General features: G+C 40.0%; 1 protein-coding gene across 1 annotated transcript; it reads left to right on the forward strand.

Moving 5' to 3' along the window:
* Positions 1-1522: 1522 nt before the first annotated feature.
* spock3 (SPARC (osteonectin), cwcv and kazal like domains proteoglycan 3) lies at positions 1523-18945 on the forward strand. Its single transcript, XM_041035536.1, has 11 exons — positions 1523-1654; positions 1819-1941; positions 10984-11023; positions 13203-13311; positions 14026-14134; positions 14291-14399; positions 14691-14804; positions 14933-15148; positions 16137-16199; positions 16305-16442; positions 16606-18945. The coding sequence occupies exons 2-11, from the start codon at positions 1819-1821 to the stop codon at positions 16761-16763; spliced, it is 1179 nt and encodes a 392-aa protein (XP_040891470.1). The 5' UTR covers positions 1523-1654; the 3' UTR covers positions 16764-18945.
* The last annotated feature ends 2288 nt before the right edge of the window (positions 18946-21233 follow it).

Genomic DNA, 21233 nt, shown 5'->3' on the forward strand with positions numbered 1-21233 from the left:
TTCATGCTGCACACTTCCGGTTGGAGTAAACACAGAACTCACATCAAACATTTTACCTGTCTGATCCTGTGTGTGCTTCTGCTGTTGACCATTTAGCATCTCAGTTGCGCAAACCACAAGATATACTTTTGTGTGTCTCTGTGTGACGCAGTCATGCATGCTTCATACTTCTAATTTGACTTTCAAATATCTGCACTCATGTCATATTTTCCACATGCCTACACACACACACACACACACACACACTAGTCACTAGGATGTGAAGCTGAGGTCAAGGTTGGTTTCTACAGCAACTGTGCATAATAATGTCCTGACCCGCCTGACCACCAGGCTTCTCTGTGAAGAACTCTCTGGTAATAGTATTAATACTCTATAACTTTCGCACCTTCTCCATGTTTGCAAGGTTTTTGCTCTTTTTTTACATTTTCACATCGTCCTCCTCTCTCACCCACTCTTTACCTTATCCAGCAACAGAACCTGAATAAATGAGAGAAGAGAAACACAAAGACGCTTTGATACAGGGCATGAGGGATCACTGAAGGATTTGGTGAGCATGAAAATGATGTGAATCATATATGATGGCCTTTAAAGCCACTAAGTTTCAACATAGTTGATCATCTATGGGAGAATTTTTGCCAGACAACGATCTCCACCAACATCTTCAAAACATGATGTGAGGGAAAATCTTTTGGAAGAAAAGTCTTTCCTTCCTCTGGCTGAGTCAATGCCAAGGAGCACTGAAGCTGTTCTGGAAGCTCAAAGTCTCTCACACCTCACTCAACTCTCAAACATTCAAGGATTTCCCTGAAACTACCTGTGTGCCAAAGCTGCATAAAAAGGCCCTGTAGTGTCCTGTTGAAGCGTCAAGTAGAAATTTTGTGTTTATGTTTTGAGCCTGCATGTCCCAGAAAGGATAAAGTTAACAGAAAACAATCCACCATCACAAATCCACCTACACAAATCATCCTGAGTGGGCCATTCAGGTGCATTTCTTGTGGAAACTCTGTTATCTTGTAGCATCAATTTACAGTCCTGAGCAAACTTCTGCCAGGAATGTGAGCAAAACTCTTTCATGAGTCACTACTGTACAAACAAGCCTGAGCGGCTCCGGTGTGATGGTTGTAACAGAGCAGAGACATGGTATAAATAAAGGAAACACATACACACACAAAAGCACAGGAGACCATGCTCTACAGTATTTTTTTTGTCCCCCAATTTAACTTACATTATCTCAGCAATACTTTACTGTGAGCTAATCACATGAAGTTTTTTTCTGTTTCTTTTTGTTGTTGTTGTTTTTGTCACAGCTTTCTATATTTTTGTTTTGTTCTGGATCTATCTTCTTTCTAACTTTTGTCAGAGGATTGCCCAGTTTCTGTTTCATGAGACGTAATCAGTGAGAAACACTTTTGCGGTGGCCTGATAACAGCTCACAGCGAGCCATCAGGACTGTTTCCACCGCACTGAGGAGAAGCAGAGAAAAAAAAAAAAAACAGAGCGCAGGGCCCGCGTACGGTGCCATGCGCGTTCCCGTTTTCCGCTGCGCACAGAGAGAGAGAGAGAGAGAGAGAGAGAGGGAGGAGAGGGCTGCTCTTACTAGTGACAGAAAACGGCAGCGAGCACATACAGTCTGGAGAGCAGCTGATGCGACAAGGTAGGAGAAAAAACACCTTCGCATCATTATAGTCAGTGTTGACGATCAGCATGCACCCTTGATGTGATGTACATTGAAGTGCCTTTGTTTTCAACGAGATTGCGGCGTCCTACACAGCCTGATCCGATGTCCTCTCTCTCCGTGCTGTTGTTGTGTGTCCGCAGATGCTGAGCGTCGCCTTGCTGTGTGTGTGCGCCGTCGCCTTTGGACACGTCTCCGCTCGCTCCGACAGCGGCAATTTTTTGGATGATAAGTGGCTCGCGGGGAGATGGGATAAATTCAGAGATGTGAGTAATATTTCTGTCTTATTATTATTAACGCCTTATCCCCCCTCATTATCTCATTTACACCCCCGCCCCCTCCCTGCCTTCCTCTTTCCTCTCTTCTCCTCTCCATATAGCCACCCTCACCGGTTTGTGGTCATGCGCTCCTCGTTTTCTCGTTGTGTCCAAGCGACGTGTCACGGGGCCCGTTGTGCTGTTTGTCACACGTTCGTCAACCGCTCCACCGAGACAGTAAATACACTAACGATGGGCTACAGGGATGATCCTCGCCTGTAAACGTGTTTTCGCCCTAGCCACAGATAAGGCCTCTGAAAAAAAAAAAAAACACACACACACAAATGCACAGTGTCTAGCTGTCCGAGAGGCACCACTGAATCCCGGAAAGGGGCCTAATTATGGGCAGGTACAGGGAGATAGTCCGCAGCAGTGAGGCCTGGATGTGCTGTTTGGTCAGGAATGAACACCTGCCCCAAGGTAGTGAAGAGCAAACACAGTGGAGAATCAAGCCTGAGTATTATGTACAGTATGTACAGTTTTAGCCCTTATATTATTGTCTGTGTGCTGGCTATCAGTGTGCGTATAATATAGAAAACCACCATTAGTATAACAACAGATGCACAAGTCCCAGTTGGGAATATAATAGCATATTAACACGATGATACAAAGACCAAAAAGTAGAGCAAGTTCACTGTAAACTCACAGACACACTTTGGGTCCCTATGGGAATATTAAAGGAATATTATAAGGCATCTCAGTGGCTATGTATACATCTGTGTCTCCCAGTGGTCTCCTCTCTCTACCAGTGTAGCAGTGATTGTGTTTGAACTGATCTGGTTGATTATGCTGCTGGTGAGTGTCTTCACTGGCGGACTTCAACAAGGTGCTGTCAGCCACCATTACCCTGACATGTTTATATAAGGCCACTTAGTGCAGTAATGCTGCAGCTGATTGTCATGGCGCATACCATACAGCCTCTGATCATTTAGCCAAGCTGCCAGGATTACTGTATTCATGCTTTTCAGTGTCATATGGAATCTCTTTATTCATTAAACATCATTTGAGCAAGAAAATACTTGTAGCAGTGGGGTCTCTCACTCATATTTGGGCTGTGTAGATGCTTTAAGATGTTTTCTATGGAATAATAAAATGCATATCAGCTGTAGATTATAGATAAAAGACAGTGGAAATCAGTGCAATTGTTTGAGAGGAAATTAATGTCACAGATTACAGAAAGGAGCACAGTACAGGTAAAGGAAAAAAGACTGTTTATTTTGTTTATCTAATAGTTCAGTGTAGGTTCCAAGTGGTGTGTGTGTGTTAGAATATCTTGCCTCTAACCACAGATTAAATGGGTCCACACAACCAGAAGTGATTTGTATACGCTTGTGCTTGCACACCCTCACACAGATAAGACAAAAATAAGCACGTATGCATATACTGTATGTAGCATATATGTATACACGCAGAAATGATGAGAAACAGGCTTTTTGCTTAGGAGCTACACTTTGATGGGGCTGCAAAAACAACAGGGTTAACGTAACACACAAGAGAAAATACACTATTCACTCACACTTGCTTTAACGAGTAGTTATGTTCCACACATGCAGTAGATTTTTTTTAATGAGTTAAAGTCCTGGATATATTTGATGTCAGAGAGAGAGAGAGGCAGAAACATGAGCAACATTCTCTTTGATTTTTAAATATTATGGGCAAGTGCTGTCTTTTTTATACATGTTTTCATGCTTTATAAGTAACTTGTCACAGGCGTGTGAACCCATCAGCTCAGGTGGACTCATGTGATTCAACTGTGGTCCAGCTATTGGATTTGGATTATGCAAATAGGGTGTCAGGAACAAATGGTAGTGAAGAAATGTGATTGGCCATGTCCTGTGCTATTTAAGACGAACTGAACTCTTTGAGATATATACAGTGAGACAAAGATTGTGTGTGTGTGTGTGTGTGTGTGTGTGTGTGTATATATGAGAGAGAGAGAGCTGAGAGAGCACAGTGACTGTGTTAATGCAAAATGACGTATATAAATACCCCCCGATGGTAATGAAAGGGCACTTAACCTATTCAGAACAGGATGAGATAGATAGATAGATAGATAGATAGGTAGATAGGTAGATAGATAGATAGGTAGATAGGTAGATAGATAGATAGATAGATAGATAGATAGATACCTGAGAGGCAGGTACAGGGTAATGAGAGTGGAAAGCAAAGATGAAAGACAGTGGCATGATTGGCAGTGAGTTGAAGGCTCTGTGTGCATTCATATCTGTGGTTTAACCTTGAGGCTCAGGCATTAGAGATAGAGGTGGAGCACAAAAGCAGTAAGTGCTCTGTATGTATGTGCGTGCCTTTCATTTCCTGTTCTAGTGCTGTGTCCCAGATTGTCGGTGCACAACTGTGTGCTTTTGCATTCTTTCACATAGGAATTAATCAGCACATGAAGGTATTCAACTAAACAACAAAAAAACAAGCAATGACAGACAGTCTTGGCAACCTTACTCATCTTTTTCTTTGTATGTTTGCTGCCAGTTAATTTTGTATCACTACTATGTTTCCGATGGCACAGAGGTCTCAGCCCCTGTACAAATATCGGCCCATCAAACCTTTGTTTTTATAAAGTCGTATTTATTACATCTTAAAAAAAAATAAAGAAAAAAAACTAGATAGTATTCACATTTAAATTGCTAATTTGTAAGTGGGTTCTATACCAGACTACAATATTTTCATACAAAAGCACAAGTGAAGTTTAGTCTGTTGAATGAATTCAGTCTAATCATTATCTAGATCAGAGGTGTCCAAACTGTTCCACATAGGGCCGTGTGGCTGCAGGTTTTTGTTCCAACCAATCAAGAGCACACAGTTTGACCAATCAACTGTCTGAAGACTGAGATCAGTTGATTAAATGAGTCAAGTCTGGTGTGCTGCTGCTTGGTTGGAACAAAAACCTGCAGCCACACGGCCCTTTGTGGAACAGTTTGGACACCTCTGATCTAGATGTACTGTAGTTAGAAGTGATGCTCATCTTATTATTACAGTAATGCATAATGGAACACATCCATCCCAATACTGTCGCAGTGTTGTCACGTACTACACTGTATAGAGGTTACAGCTCAAGGGGCCATTTATCAAAGCTGCAACTGACTGTTAGGACATGTAGTGCACAGCCTGTGAACACAAATTTGCCCTGAATTTAAACATCCTGTCAAGAATGTTAACTAAATGGATTAATGACCAAATTACATTAATTTAGGTTAGCATAATCAGATACGATACATATTTGCCTCTCACTGTTAACTGGATGAATACTAAATGAATACTGCTAACCCTGACAGTATCTACCCGTGTATTCATAAAACAATGTCGTACATACGTTTATAAAGTATTAGGAGTTAAGTTTAAAATATACTTTGGTCTCAAAACATTTTTGAACATGAGCAACCAATTTACACATTACTAACTTCTTTAGTTGCTAAGCTATATCCTACATTTTAATGGTTCAAAATGATTTAGCAGATCACTAATTTGAATCAAGCCATTTGCTACTCACTTGAGCTTATTAGGGACTTTACACACAAACTTATAGTTTATAGTTAGTGCAACCCAAACATGTTGCCTTAATGACTGTTTACTCCAAGAACAGCCTGTAATGTGATTTATTATGCCCATATGATTTTCCAGAAGTCTGGGAATCTTAGTTTGAGATTAAACTCTTTGGTTCCACTCCAGAGTGTCAGCCCTATCGTAATCCTGCAACCAATAAGGACAGTAATCATAATTAATAACAATAATAAATAATAATAAAACATTTATTTTCTCAAGCCAGTACTTTTTTAACTCATGTAGGCTACTGGTATTCTGTGCCAAACCCAGCTTTACTGTGACTGAAATTTTAGATTTTAGGCATGTACTGTCGCTTTCATCTTTCAGCAAGAGCCATAAGTGGGTTTCCTGCTAAGTGCACTAGATAGGATCTTGGCCACTGATGTACTGTAAGTCCTGTTAGAATGGTTTGAGAGGCCTGGGGCTGTCTTTGCTGTGCTGGTGCCATCTCAGTTTTTTAGACATTCTGCTCCGCTTGCTGGACCTTGGCTAGCTTACAGCACTGGCAAAGAGTGAAAAAATTAGCTGAGGAGGAAGATAGGTTTAACAATGACAGGAAAAACAGAATGAATGATGTGTGATGACATGCATGACATTTAATTGTATGATATATGTGTAAATTAACTGCTTGTTTACACCTTTTCATCTTCACCTCTCCTCTGCTCTCTGTTTTTACCGTTCATGTCTGTCCTGTGTTGTTTGTGTTGTGGAGGGTGAATGATGTAGGGAAGGTAGAGGGCTCGAGGCCTTTTCCACTTCAAAGCACCTCAGTGTGGATTTGTGTGTGTTTGTGCGGGCATGCATGCGACAAGCTTGAGCAAGACAAGCAGAGCCAGTACAGTGAAAACATGCATGTATTTCTCCTGTTAGATGTTAGCGTGGAGGCGGCGAGGAGCCAGGAAAGGGAAGGAAGTCATTAGGACACAATTAGGAGGGATAATATGTGATCTGTAAAAATCTGAAGTAAAGGTGAGAAAAGTGGTTGTCAGAAACAGCATATGCGTGAGGACTCGTTTCTGTGGACATGAAGCTAAAACCACACAAAATCAATATGCACAGTAGCAAATTAGGATGTTAGCCAACAGAACTGGATACACACACAGTTGTGTTTGTGTGCATTTGTGCAGATGAGGGTTAAAGTCTGTTATAACTGTGAGGGAGAGAGAGGAACAGAGGTGGAAAGAGATGGAGAGATAAATTGAAAAGTTGCTATTTTTAGCATACACTCAAGAGGCCATTAGACCTATTGTTGAATTTTAGGTTTTCTGTGGTTTTTGGAAAAGTGGGCGGCTGGTTGCATGTGCAGCGAAGTGCATTCATCCAGTAATTTCATGATGTTATTTGTAGTGCTGACAGATTCTGGCACTACAGTCAGTGTTATGGTGATAAGTTTGTTTGTAGAACTGTGTGTGTGTGTGTGTGTGTGTGTGTGTGTGTGTGTGTGTGTGTGTGTGTGTGTGTGTGCGTGTGTGTGTGTATGTGCGTGTGTGGATGTGCATATGTGCATGTTTTAGTGTGCTTCTGTGTGTATGTTTGTTTGTGTCTGTTGCTTCCATTAAGGAATCAGACCGCAAGCACTTTTTGTTGTCTTGACTGGTCTAGAGGGCCTGGCCCAAATAAGGCAATGTTCTCATTATTCAGTCGCAACAGTCGACAGTGCTAGAAGGGAACCATCCTGAACAGAAAAGTACTTCACGATTTGGTTTTATATTTGGTGAGCTTTCAAAATATGGGCTCTTTTCATATTTAAATGTTGTGGTATTTAATGCTCACAATTCTGAATCTGTTTGACAAAAATAAAAGACAGAACCACTGTTGATTTTTTTTTCTCATTCTAACACTGACTTTTATATGAGTGGAAGGTAGAGAGGGAGAAGTGATACAGTAAGTAATGAAGAGTCTGGAGTGAAAGTGCAGATGGTCAGAAAGGGCCAGCAATGACGTACAAGAAAGAGAAATTAATTAGAGCTGAGAAAAAGCAAGAGCTGACCCTTTTTCCCTTACTCAGAACAAGAGCGAGACTCCTTGACAGTTAAAGTCATGCTTTTTGAAAAATAACTAGGCTCTTGTGATTAACACTGTCATATACGTGCACAGCATTCAAGGTTTGGGGCACTGTGCATACAGACATATATACATATAAAGACACGTGGATTTCTAAAGCTCCATATTAAGACCTGCAGAATCAGCTCAGGCTAGTTGAGCTGTGGGTGAAAAGGTGATATGCGGCCTTTCAAATGAGGCAGCATGTGTATTGATAGAGCTATAATAATTCCTTAAAAGCATTGTTGCATTTAGTATAAATCATGAAACCATGAATCATAAATCATTCAATTGTACTGATGATATGCTAAAAGAAAATAGAACTAACTACTTTGGGTTGAGCAACATTTAATGTGAAATGTCGGAGTCAAACTACAGCATCTGCAAAAATGAAAAAAAAACAAAACATGCATCACTGTCATGAAATGCAGACCTGTCAGTGTCTGTTTCTTCAGCAGGTGACAATACAGGAAACATACATTTCTGAATCTGCGTCTCGCAAACAAGCAGTGGAGACAAGTTCAGGGTGTAAATGTACTTCAGTTTCCTGAAAAAAAACTGACAGCTTGTTAAATGAAAAACGAAAAAAACAAACGTGTAAACTTTGCAAAACTGCAATGATGCAATGAGACAGTGCAGGAAGAGAACTAACGTACACTGCAAACTGAACAAAAACAATGCAACACTTGATCCAACATTTATACCAAATATAATTTGGTATAAAAAAAAGTAGCTCTGACCTGTTCACTCAAAGAACTTTATACTAAGAACCAGTTTACCTTTAACCCACCCAAAATCATACTCACACTTCCTGTCCTACCAGGGCTGAAAAGTTGAACTTGATATTGTTATCATCACTTTTACGGGTAGTACTGCAGATGTTACTATATTACAGGATATACAGTACAATTATCTAAACTTTGATTTACCAAAATGCAACAAGTGACACCTAAAAATCAGAGTTACCAGTGACTGAATTGCAAATTGAATGAATATAAATAAGTGTTTTGTTTTATTGCTGTTGCTAAGGCCTCCCTGTCTCCTGGCTGATTCACAATTCATATCCCTGTTGTCTCTACAGCACAGCATCATATACTGTAGCATATCTCCAGATGAAATGCTATATGCCTGCAATATATAACAATAGTACAATAGATCTGTTCTTTACATGTAAGTTTGCATGAATTACGTAAACTGTACACCAAAGAAAACCAAAGTTAGAAGAATTCAGACATTTTGGGACAGAGCTCCCACTCGCTACTGTTTAGGAGACAGTTCTGCTGTTTTACTCTTAATTTGAATTTGATACATCCTGTTTGGTGAAGATTTGCACAACATCAGAATGTGCAAATCTACAATACAGAGCTTTAATTGGGTAGATAAGACTCTCATTTCCGTCAAACACACTGTGGGATTTATGCTGATAAGAATTTTTTTTTCTCCCGTTTCCCTCCCTTCCTATTTGTTCTGGCATATAGAACTGAATGAGTCAACAGACGCACGCACACGCACACACAGACAAAGAGAGCGAGATAGAGAGAGAAAGAGAATATTTTGTTTTCTGACTTAGGACAAATCACTTGGTGCCAAAGCTATACATGTGCAGTATTTTGATAATAATAATCCACTAATAATTCAGAAAATGGATAGTAATTAGTAAATTAAACAAGTAAATGTATGTAATTTCTAATTTAGTTTTAGGGTATTTATGATAGTGTTGGCTACTTCAGCTGCAAAGAAGAATTATTATTTTGTTGCGGGGATATTTATTGATTTGGGATAACTGTGTTTTGTCATTTACTTTTAAAGCTAATGTTCAGATTGTGGGGACAAAAAAAATGACACCCACAAAGTTAATCTAGGTTAGGCTAAGACTTGTGGTTATGGTCAGGGTTGGGTTAAGTCTCTAGAGAGGTCTGTAAGTAAATCAAAAACTTCCTAAGTGGCAAAAGCAAGTGTGTGTGAGAGAAAGTGAACGAAAAAAAAAACAATAGCGTATGTTTTTATGCAGATAGATGAGATAACAAGACCGGGTTATCACTGTGACAGAATGAGAGAGGAAACAGTATGCAACCTCTGCAAAAGCAGAAGCCCTGAGACAGAACTGACAGTAAACCAGACAGTGAGCTCTCTGAACCCAGGCTGAGGACAAAGACACAGACAAAAAGATGGGTGTGTCTCCGTCTTGTCCTTCTATTAAAAGCCGGCAAATCACTCACCTCTAGTATATGCAGTCCATATTTAGACTGTGAGAACACGTCCGTACGCGATGGACTGAATCACTTGACTGTATCTAGGAAGGTTTTAGACAGGTTCACTTTTAAACCAATGAGGGAAAGAGCCTTGTTACATCACATTTTTTTATCACATTTTCCAGGAATATCCTCTATTAAGCTTCTGATTAAATGTGTTTCTTATGAAATTCCATATTTAAGGTCCTGTTTTTAACAGCTACGTTGTAATGCTCTCATTGTGATTTACAGTGAACTGGAGAATTTAGGCTCACTATAAAACGACTTCTTTGAAGTTTTGATAACTACAGAGTCAATCACATGCACCTTACAGTAAATTAGGTTTAAAAAAAAAAGTCATACATATGTTCTGCTCAGCTAGTCAATGCAGATTTTACTGGCTGATCATAATTTAACTCTGAAAGGTTTTTGTCAAACATAAACCTGACATTAAACCTTACTTTACTTACACTGAAAGCCTCATCCCTTCACTTAACTGTAAATAATTAAACACATTAATTTCCTCTTTGAAAGCCTGTTGTCGCCAGTAATTGAAATCCACTTCATATTGCATTTTTATAACCTGAACCTAAACCTGAAAAGCATACTAAAAATTTCAAGTGTGTTCAGCTGGTAAGATAGCCTCCCTCTCTTGTGTGTGTATATGTTCTGTATGGTACATAAACAAAATTCCATTTGGTGATGTAAGGGACAAGCATTACATGCACACACACACACACACACACACACACACACACACACACACACACACACACACACACACACACACACACACACACACACACACACACACACACACACACACACACACACACACTTGTTTCGGCCCCTTGTTTCGCACATGACAGCATTATCTTTACTGAATGCATGCATGCCCCATGTGTTTGTAATTCATGTTGTGTTAGTGTGTGTTTCCTAGATTTCCATCTGTTTATTACATTATGCCAAGTTTCCCCTCAAAAAGAAAAACCTAATGAAAATGAATTTCTTACTTCTCTGTCTCTATAATGCTTTCACCTAAAGGAAGTGGAGGTTTGTATGACTGCTTAATAGTCTTATGTCTATTATGTATTGTTTACATTAGATGTCATGTGAGCAGCATTTCAATTATTTCATTTACTGGTTAACCCTGTTTCAGGAGCCTGGAACATGGACTCCATCCAAGCCCTTCGATCAAGGTGGGTGTGCGTGAGAGAGCTGGAGTGGTTCTGCTGTTAGCTTTACAATTTAAAGAAAAAAAATCACACACACTTGAAAAGACAAATAGCGCTAATCTTTAAATGGATGGATATGTATCTGCATCAAAATATACACAAAGATAAACAATCCTGGTGATTGGGGATGGTGGTCAGGATTTTTGGAGATTATCTACATAAAGTTAAGTAGGAATAGATTAGGGCTGAATGAGCGTGAGCTGTACAAAGTTACATGTGAGTCACACTTGTTGCCACTGAGTTATGGCCACTTACATTTATTATGCTGCCAAAATGCCACCCACAGGTAAAATGCCTTCAAATTTCGCAGGATTGCTCATAGTCAGTACGTGAATGACATCTACACTTGTTTGCATTTGCATAATACATTTAAGAAATATGGCAGTTTTTGTCAAATAGGTCATGCCAGCAAGAATTTGGCAACCAGTTATAGGGACACAGTGTGAATATCAAGAATCAGTAACTAAGGAGAAAAAGGTTTCTTCCAGAAATGCCATCTTCTAAATTCAGTGCTTAAAACTGAAAAATTTTGATGTTGGAAATTTTTTTAGCTGGAAATGAGCCTCTTCTGATAGATTCGCCTCAAGGAAGGAATCCAGGTACAATTACGGTTCAGTCTGAAACAGCTCAAGAGTCATGAACAAAAAAAGTAAAGTGTTTGACAGATGCCACATGATCATGCTATCTGCTCTAAAAAACAAATTGCTTGTTTCTTGGTGTATGGCCTAACTCACCAAATTTCACTGAAGTCCATTCAGTAGTTCTTACATTAGATTTACCTTCCTTAAACTATTAAGTGTCCCACTAAATTTTTGTCTATTCCCTGGAATTTAGATGCTCTAAAAGACATTTTTGCTTGAATGTGCAACATCATGTGAAACACGTGAAACATGACCACTCAGCATCAGCCCTGTGACTCATCAAGACATAATGGCAGCAAGATAAGGACAGTGAAGACCTCATGTGGGATCCTCACTCATGCTGCTCTGATAAAAATACACAAGAGCTGCTATCTCTACACACACTGCACATGTACTCTAATACACAAATACAGTACAAACTGGTGGGTTGTTTTTTTTTTGGTGAAAACATTTCACATTTAGAACCTTCACAACAATTTTTACGTGCATCAGCGTTTGTAATTTTGTAACTATGACAAATTATTTTCACTACACCAAGAAGTTGATTTATGTAGCAAAAATATACTGAAAAAAAAAGCAGATTGAAAGTGATTTTTTAATTCTTCAATCATCTTCAAGGTATTATTGATGGTGAAACACACATCCAGGCACACCAGGACATGAACACATTCACTCTCACTTATCACCGTATCCTCAAACACACTCACACATGCATACACACACACTCACACACACACACAGACATGTCAGGGAAACAATAGCATTAGATAGTGCGTTGGAGGATGGAAGCAGGATAATCTGCCAAAGCTGCTCAGGGATTACAGTAAGGTTCTTTAGAGCAGAGGTCATTCACAAACTGTTCTGAGATCAGCTGAGAGTCTTAGAGAGTGGCGCTCTGAATGCTGACAAGTGGTCAGGAACAGCTAGCTTGTCTTTAACAACAAAGATCCCACCCTCTGTTTTAAGATTCAGATCTAAAATCAGCTCTTACCTTCAAAGCCAGAGATGGCTCTCAGCTGTGGGATCTGATACCAGACCAGTTTGAGGATGTCAGCAAGAGCACACATGAGACTGAGACTTAGTGCAGGCTGATGTGAGGTCAGAAGAAGCCTCTATAACCAGTTCCATCTGTTTTTAGCTGTAAGGATACTTAACGGTATTATGGCTTTGAGTTCAGCGTGAGAGAGACATTGCCAGTGAGAGACTGTGGCTAGAAGTAGCACACACACACACACACACACACAGATCTCTAACACCTATCCACATAGCTTGGTTCTGTAAAAACAAAAGGAAGTACATGGTCCAGGAACCAGGAACCATTGATCTAGAATTTCAAAGAACAAAAGGAAAATATAACCTGGGAATATTTTCCCCCTGTTTACACTCATGGGCTTAGTCTTTCAAGGAAGCTCTTTAAATAGACTCACACACTTACAGTGGACATGGATATATATACACACTTCAAAGAGTTCTCATACAATATGGATGCTTTGTGTTTTTAGGCCTTGATCCAGCCAAGGACCCCTGTCTGAAGATCAAATGCAGTCGCCACAAGGTGTGTGTGGCCGAGGATTATAAGACTGCCACTTGTGTCAGCCAGAGGAGAGTTAGGTAAGAACACAGTCCCTCACTCGCACACACATACACATACTTGCTCTTTTAAACAGCCTTATGTTTCAAAGCTTTCCTTCAAATTTGTATTCAGATGTTTCTGTGACAAAGCCTCAAGTGAAACATGAATCAAATCTCTTTAATACTTTCTCTTTCCTCCTGCCTCATTTTTTTTTCCACTGACTTATTCATGCAACATGATAAGCAGCAAGCAGGGGTGGCTGTTTTTCTATTTTTCCAGCTGGTCTACTGGTTGCCCAGCTCTCTTGTGACTGTTGTTTGACATTACTGTTTAGTCCAATTACCCCAGCACTGGCACTGCCTTACAACGGACACAAAGTCCTGCCAAGTGATATGAATGGGCTTTGTATGTGTGTGTGTGTGTTTCTGTCTGGGACACTGCAGACTGGACAGAGGACAGTAACGCCATACTGACCTCATTTCCCATTCTTAGCAACAACACAATTATGACTACACACTGCAAGCAAATCGGAAAATAATCGCATATAAATCCTAAATCCTTGTCTCATTTATGAAATTGATGTAAGAACAACACAATAAATCACAGACACAAAATGCTCGGAAAACACTAGCTTTGAACGAAGCTGGAAGAATAAGCAGTGCATTGCGATGAAGGATACGGCATCGGATGCATACAGTGAGATGTTTTGTGTTTGTTCATGTAAAATAAGTTTTTTTGAATCTCCTTCTTAGCTTTAAAGATGCCAATTTGTACCAGAGCCCAGGGTCAAAGTGCAAACCTTGCCCTGTGGTTCACCCCTCTCCTGTTTGTGGAACTGACGGCCACACCTACTCCACCAAGGTACCCGCACACACAATCACAGCATCTTTTACCCATAATAGAAACATCTGAGACACAAGTTACTTTTTTCATTTCCTCTTCATGAGACACACATCCTCTTTTTACTTCCACTTCCGTCTCATCCCTTCTGTCTCTGTGTCTGTCGCCCTTGCACAGTGTAAGTTAGACTACCAGGCGTGTATCACAGGAAAGAAGATCGCTGTGAAGTGTCCTGGCATGTGTCCTTGCCCCTCGCAGCCTGAGCAGAGCTCTGCAGAGAAGAAAGGTACACTTTTCTGCACACATGACTGCACACTGCAAGCTAGGATACTTTACAAAATAAACAGTAAATTCTTCTTCTTAATTAAAAAGACTTCAGTGGTGCCCAAGCTCATGTTTTAAGCCCCCTCCTGACAAGCTAAAGCCCTTCTGCCCTGTTAAAGTGTCTTTTAGCATCATGCTGAAGTTTCAGGGCAGCTGTGCTTTGCTGTGCTGCAGCTGACTCTGAATTCTCATCTCCATAAGGGAGTAGAGGGACAATAAAGCATCATTTTTCATTAGTGTTATTATTCCTCAGTGTGCAGTGAGTCGGACCTGAAGGAGGTGGTGAGTCGTCTGAGAGACTGGTTCAGAGTGCTGCATGAGAATGGCAACCACAAGAGAGTCAAGATCCAGAAACCAGAGAAGAACAGTGAGTAACATGGCCTTAGCCTTAAAAAAAAACAAAAAACAAAAAACAAAACAAAACAAGAAAATACAAGTTTCATCATGCATCAACAGTCGTCGTTACTCTATATTTACCCTCTTTTCTGTCTGCAGAGTTTGAGGTTGGGGCATCACCTATTTGTAAGGACCCTCTGGGCTGGATGTTCTCCCGCTTGGACACAAACTTTGACCTGCAGCTGGACCAATCAGAGATCAAGAGCCTGGACCGGAACGAGCCATGCTCTGATGCGTTCTTCAAATCCTGCGACACACATGCAGACAAAGTTATAACCAGCTCTGAGTGGTGCACATGCTTCCAGAGGTACACAGGTACGGTATCTGCACATGCACTCACATGCAAATACAAAAACGCATTCACACCTGGATTTATACAAACACAGACGTCATACAGCTTCTGCAGCTGCTGTCTTTTCCCTTTCAGTATAAGATACTCAAAGGGAAATTCTGACTTCACACAACAGTATCAGGTCTTATTTTTCATAGTTTTCTACACAATAAGGAAGTTAGCCAAACCTTATTTGGAAAAGAAAAAGTAAATAGAAAAATATTATTACCAACTATTCAACAGTCCATTGTATCCTTCACAATTTATAGACTTAGGTTCAGGTTTTACTTTGACCTACTATATTTAGTGTACAATGACAGATTACTATCAACATCATGGGTGCACTTTTGCTTTTACCTCCAAATAAAGTGGTTTAGATAATTGGGCTTAACTGCTGGCTTCTTTACAACCTGCCTGAACATCTGAGTGCTTGTGTTTTTTGCCCTGTCAGACTTCAATGTAGTTAATGTCACCATTTTCTCACATCTCAGCAATAACTTTTAGCCCAGTGGTATCAGTACCATTGAAGATGATGGCCAAACTGCAAAAAGACATCTCAAGTTGCAATAAACCAGAAGTTTTCTCAAATTTAGAAACTAAATCCTGCAGACATGGAAATAATAAGGCACTTTCCAGCCAACCAGAATGTCATATTCTGCCTTGACATTTACAGAATACATTACCACAGTCTGTAAAGTATAATAAAATGCAACACAATACAATACAATACATTGCATTAAAACACTATTGTATGAGACCAGGGTTGCAAAATTAGTTTTTTGGTCCTAAAGAGACAGAATTTACTGATGAGTCACTGGCACTGCACTGGTAAAAGCAAAGACAGCAGGATAGCAAACATCATGACAAAAGCAAAAAGTACACAAAGGAGGCAAAGTTCACACAAACAGATGCATTCCCAGAACAGCAGACTTCTGCAGTTTGTTACCAGAGTCCCTTGTCTCTTCTTTTCAGATTCCCCTTGTAAAGCAGAGCTGTCCAGTATCAACAAAAAGCAAGCAGGGAAGAAGCTCCTTGGTGAGACACACACGCTCACACGCACCGATGCACAAATACACACACACAAACGAGCGCTACCCTGAGTCATTGTGCCTGTCTCTGTGTTTTGGCTTGTGCGTGTAGGTCAGTATCTGCCGTCCTGTGATGAGGAAGGCTACTACCGGTCCCACCAGTGTCACAGCAGCAGCGGACAGTGCTGGTGTGTGGATCGCTATGGCAACGAGGTGGCTGGTTCACGCACCCATGGTCCTGCAGACTGCGGTAGGCAAAACACTGAGAACAGGGAGTCAAGTTTATGTGTTTGTGTAAAAGAACAAAGAGATGCAAGGTGATGTGCAGTTAAAGCATGATGGAGGAAAATATTTAATGATAATAGTGTCAACACAATTTTTTTTTTTTTTTTGGGTTTAATTTCTGTGTGTAGGTGTGATTTTGGAGTCCTCTGGAGACCTCGGCAGTGGAGACTCACTCTTCACTGATGATGATGAAGATTCATTTGTCCTCAACGACCAGACTGGGATGGACGACGAGGATGACGAAGATGAGGATGACGATTACGACAACGACGAATATCTGTCGTAATTAAAAAAAAAAAAAAAGAAAACAAAAAAGAGAAAAAAGAGAAAACTGTTTGTTTGGTCAAACTGCACGTTTCTAGGTGACTCCCCAGGCAGATACTTAATCGTACTAACAGCCTATGGACTCCTCTCTGTGTATTGTTTGTTCATAAGTAAAAAAAAAAAAAAACAAGAAAAAAAAAACAATATTCCTGGCAAACGTTTATGATTTCTCTTTCTGTCTAAGTATAAAATATGATTGGTTAATGGCACTTGTTCACTTGTGTGTCAGCCAAACAGAGAATATGACAAGGACTATTCGACAACCAATCCAGTGCTCTGGATTTGGTTACTTGTGCAAAACCTCTCCCTTCATTGGACAGTCCATGTCTTCTAGTGTGTCCTGTCCTTGTGCAGCACTCAGATGCCTGACTGTGTTGATGCCTGAGGCGCGATGTTAAAGAGATTTCCCCTTATTCATTCCTTCATCCTCTTCTTCTCCTCCCCCCTACCCATTTACTCCTTATCAAATGTTCCTGTGTATAGGTGGGAAGCTGATGATGTAGATAAGAGAATATTGCACTCTTTAGGTTTCTTTTGATCTTGATTTGTAACTGTGACTGTAACTGTGTGGAAAAACAAGATAAGAGTTAGACATGCTTCATTAGGAGAATCAAGGCAAAAAAAAAAGCAAAAAACAAAAAAAAAGTGTGAAGACATGACACAGAACCGACATGCTAGCTGTTTTCACTGAGACACAAATCAAGTCAAATCATCTCAAAAGGCTCAGCAACAAGGAAAGACAAATTACTGCATGGTCGGTGGTGTTAGGGGAAAAATGTTATTATTATCTATTTTTCTAATCCATTGCTGGATGAATACAGAAGATGAAACAGATTTGTCGTAGCATGTCTAATACTGTGTGATGTTGTTTCAGTCTGTAGAACCAGAGGCTAAACCTTTGTGGAACTCAAAACATAAAGGAACTTGAGGTCGAACATTTCCCTCAAGCTTGTACAGATGAAACTACACTTATATAGTCAGAAACTGCTTAAGCCACAAATCTCTCTGATTAAAATGTTTACTGACCTTTAAATATGACAGTGAGCTCAAAGAAAGCCTCATCAGAGTTCAGAAAAAGACATGCTGTTTTTAAATTTTTCAGATACAAGTCTTGGGCTTGATGTGATTTGAGCACACAGTAACAGAACAAATCTCTTGCACAGTAATAAAACCACAGAGCCATGCAGACCTGTTGATAATGTCTGGCAGGGGATAAAGGGTAAGGTGTGCCTTGTACTGGTAAGGACAGATGGCAGTAGTAGTTGGAGAAGCATGCTTACCGGTCTGACTTAAGCTCATCATCACACTGCATAAGAGTGGCTTTACTGTCAAGCTCAGATACTAGTTGAGGGTTTGGTATGGCTTGGCTTTTGGGTCTCACTTATGATGGTGTTACATAGGCCATATTTCAGATTGTTTGAGTTGTTACTTAGGATAGCTAGAATGTAGAGAAGCACAGAGATACTTAGCAGTTAAGTAAACACTTAGATTCTGCTGGATTTGAAAATGTTTTATATATTAGTACACTGGCTAGAAGAAGCTTTGGTTTAGACAGCTTTATATGAAAAAAGATGATCATCTTACAGTGTTTTGCTTTTATGTTGTTTCAAAGGCTTGATTTGTACCCGACCTGCTCTAACTACTTATAGTGTATATCTGCCAGGGTTGAAAACTGAAACTGATCCCAGATTTGTGTATTCTTGATAAGTCCTGTGACTGGTTATGCAGACCTGGGACCTGCTGTACTATATTAATTTTCAATTAATAATCTGCCGTCTGGCTTCATTTTAAATCAAACATCTGTTGAAATTCCATGTTAAGACCTGAAAAGTGCCATTTAAATGTCCAATAGTCCTTTTATCATTATTATCACTGTTGTTTTATTTTATTTCTTTTTGCTCCCATCGTTCCTTTTAACTTGGAATTTCAATTCACTTTACGAACTGGAAAACATTTCAGTCTTAAAGTGTGCTGTTTCATGAGTGTGATGACATGCAAATCATTTTAATGACCTCAGACACTGTAGCCACTCTCAACCAATCACACACTGTCATCACAGCTCTGATAGTGTTTAAAAGTTATGATACAGATGCATTTTTTACAGTGTATGTATGATTTGCTGAAATAAAAGCTATATTGACCAATGTTTGCTTGAGTGTATTGTCAGCGTGTGTTACTTGGAGGACAGAATCCATGCAGAAAACCCTTCTTTCTGCATGATCACATTTCTGCTCCACACTGAATGTTTAAGGTCTCTATGTGCTCATATTTAGGAATAGACAGAAAAGTTGCAGGGGATTCTGTGTGATAAAAGTTGAAGCATGTCCTTGTCTTCCATTTTAAGGTGTACAGCTGTTGTTCAGGTGTATAATTAGTTCTTAAGATGAAATGAAACATCTGCCATAAGTGGAAGTTGAAAGTGTTTATGCATGACTTCAATTTAAAAAGACAGAAAGCTGACAGTGGTCAGGAGTGACAAACTCTGCTTGTTTGTAGGAAATGAGTTCTGTGTGCAAGAACATTAATGCATTATGTAGGAGAAGAACAGGTGAATATTTTATGAGTTACTGTCACACCCACACCATACGCCATACATGCATGCATACGCACAGCACATGGGAGCACACGTAAACACATGTAGATCAAAACACATACACAAAATGAATTAGTACAGGAAAAAGGCACACTCACTGACCTGGAAAAATTTGTTTCCCTTTTTTCATTGTGAGAACCACAGTTTTTCTTTTCTCACATCCAGTCTGGTGTGAGCAGGCTGCAGGAATTCACACAATGCGTAAATATGTGTGTAAGTGTGCGCGTGTATGTGTGTGTTGGCAAAAGGACCTGTCAGCAGCTCCAGCTGGGGAAGTCACTGGGTAAATATCAAATCCTCCACCCTGTATGTGCTGACCATGAAAGAAATGTGGAGAGATACCATCTCCATTGGCTAATTTCCACACAGTGGAGCCTGTTGCTGGAGACAGTCCAACAATAAAAAGTGATCTGCTAGTGTATGGGGAGACAGAATGACTGAGCACTGATGGGAAATGCCTCAAATTGCAGGAAGCACTTTTGATGTTCGGAAATCAGGTTTCTTGGATAAGCAGTTCTCTGTGACGCAGGTTCTTTTATAACTTCCAAACTCTTGTGGATGATGAGGTATTGTTATGGTGTCACCTACCATGTGTGTGCTATTAGACATAATAATGCATACTGGTTGGGTGTTTACTTCCTCTGATAATGACGATTATGATCCCTGTCATTGCTCTCTATTGTTTTTTTTTTTTTTTAAACTGCTTAACTCTTAGTTTGCACATTAGAAGCAGCGGTGAGGGCTCGTTTTTATTGTACATGTCTTGTTTGTGTACTAAATGTAAGCACCGTCAAAAAAGTCTGAGCTGAGCTTCCAGGGTAAGCTGCTGAGGAGGCAGTATGGCTTACCTTAATGGTCAAGTCGCTGTTGGTCAATACACACTTTGGCACACGCACACACACGCGCACACACACACACACACACACACACACACACACACACACACACAGTGGGCTCATGTTACTGTGCCTGAGTCAGCGCAAACAATAGACATCCATATAGCTGGGGGACAGGACAGGTTTAGTGGTTGTGAACTATTTACCAGTTGAATCAGAGCTTTAGAGCTTCTGTCAAGAAGCAAATGATTATTTCAAACGTTTCCTGTGCCCAGAACACCATAGGATGATATACAGTAAGAATTTTCCAAATCAATAAATAATATGCACATTCCTGCAGATTTTCCTGCAGATACTTTATGTTGTAAGTAAAAAAAATATATTCTGAAAAACCCCCAAAGTCCAAAATACAGTGGCATTTCAAGAAACCTAATCTCTGTTGTCTTGTTTCAAAATATATATAAAATCTTAGAGGATGTGGCTTTCATAAGAAATGAAAGGCAACTGATTTGGCTCCCTAAATACTGGCCATTAACTCACAAATGTCTGCCTGCTTTGTTCACTATAGTAACTGTCATTAAGTGAAAGAGTTTCAAAATATAAAAGAAATGTCCCATTCATTTTGCCGCTTCCTGCTGAGGTGGACTCTAGCAAAACATGTTTTCCTGTCTTTAAGTCCAATGACAAAAGGTTTCCAGGAGTGGTTAGTGTTCTGTAAGTACTACAGAAATCACTTAGGTGTGACTCACTACCAGCCATCGAGCTGTTTTCCTCTGGATTCCTGAGTTTTATGGAGGCAGACAGCAGTGCGCTGAGAGAGCTTTCCCATCAATAACCTCTAACTGCTTAGTGGCTTGATTCTTGCCTGGTCAATGGTGGATTGGAAAGAAACAGGAGGGGGTGAGGCAGTAATCTGTACATTAGTAGAATGAGGATTCACTCACGGGAAAACAGATTTATGGCGGACAAGACTACCTCCAGGGTGATCATAAACATTTCTGAT

The sequence above is a fragment of the Toxotes jaculatrix genome, chromosome 4, assembly GCF_017976425.1.
Source record: "Toxotes jaculatrix isolate fToxJac2 chromosome 4, fToxJac2.pri, whole genome shotgun sequence".
In the NCBI taxonomy this organism is placed as follows: Eukaryota; Metazoa; Chordata; class Actinopteri; family Toxotidae; genus Toxotes; species Toxotes jaculatrix.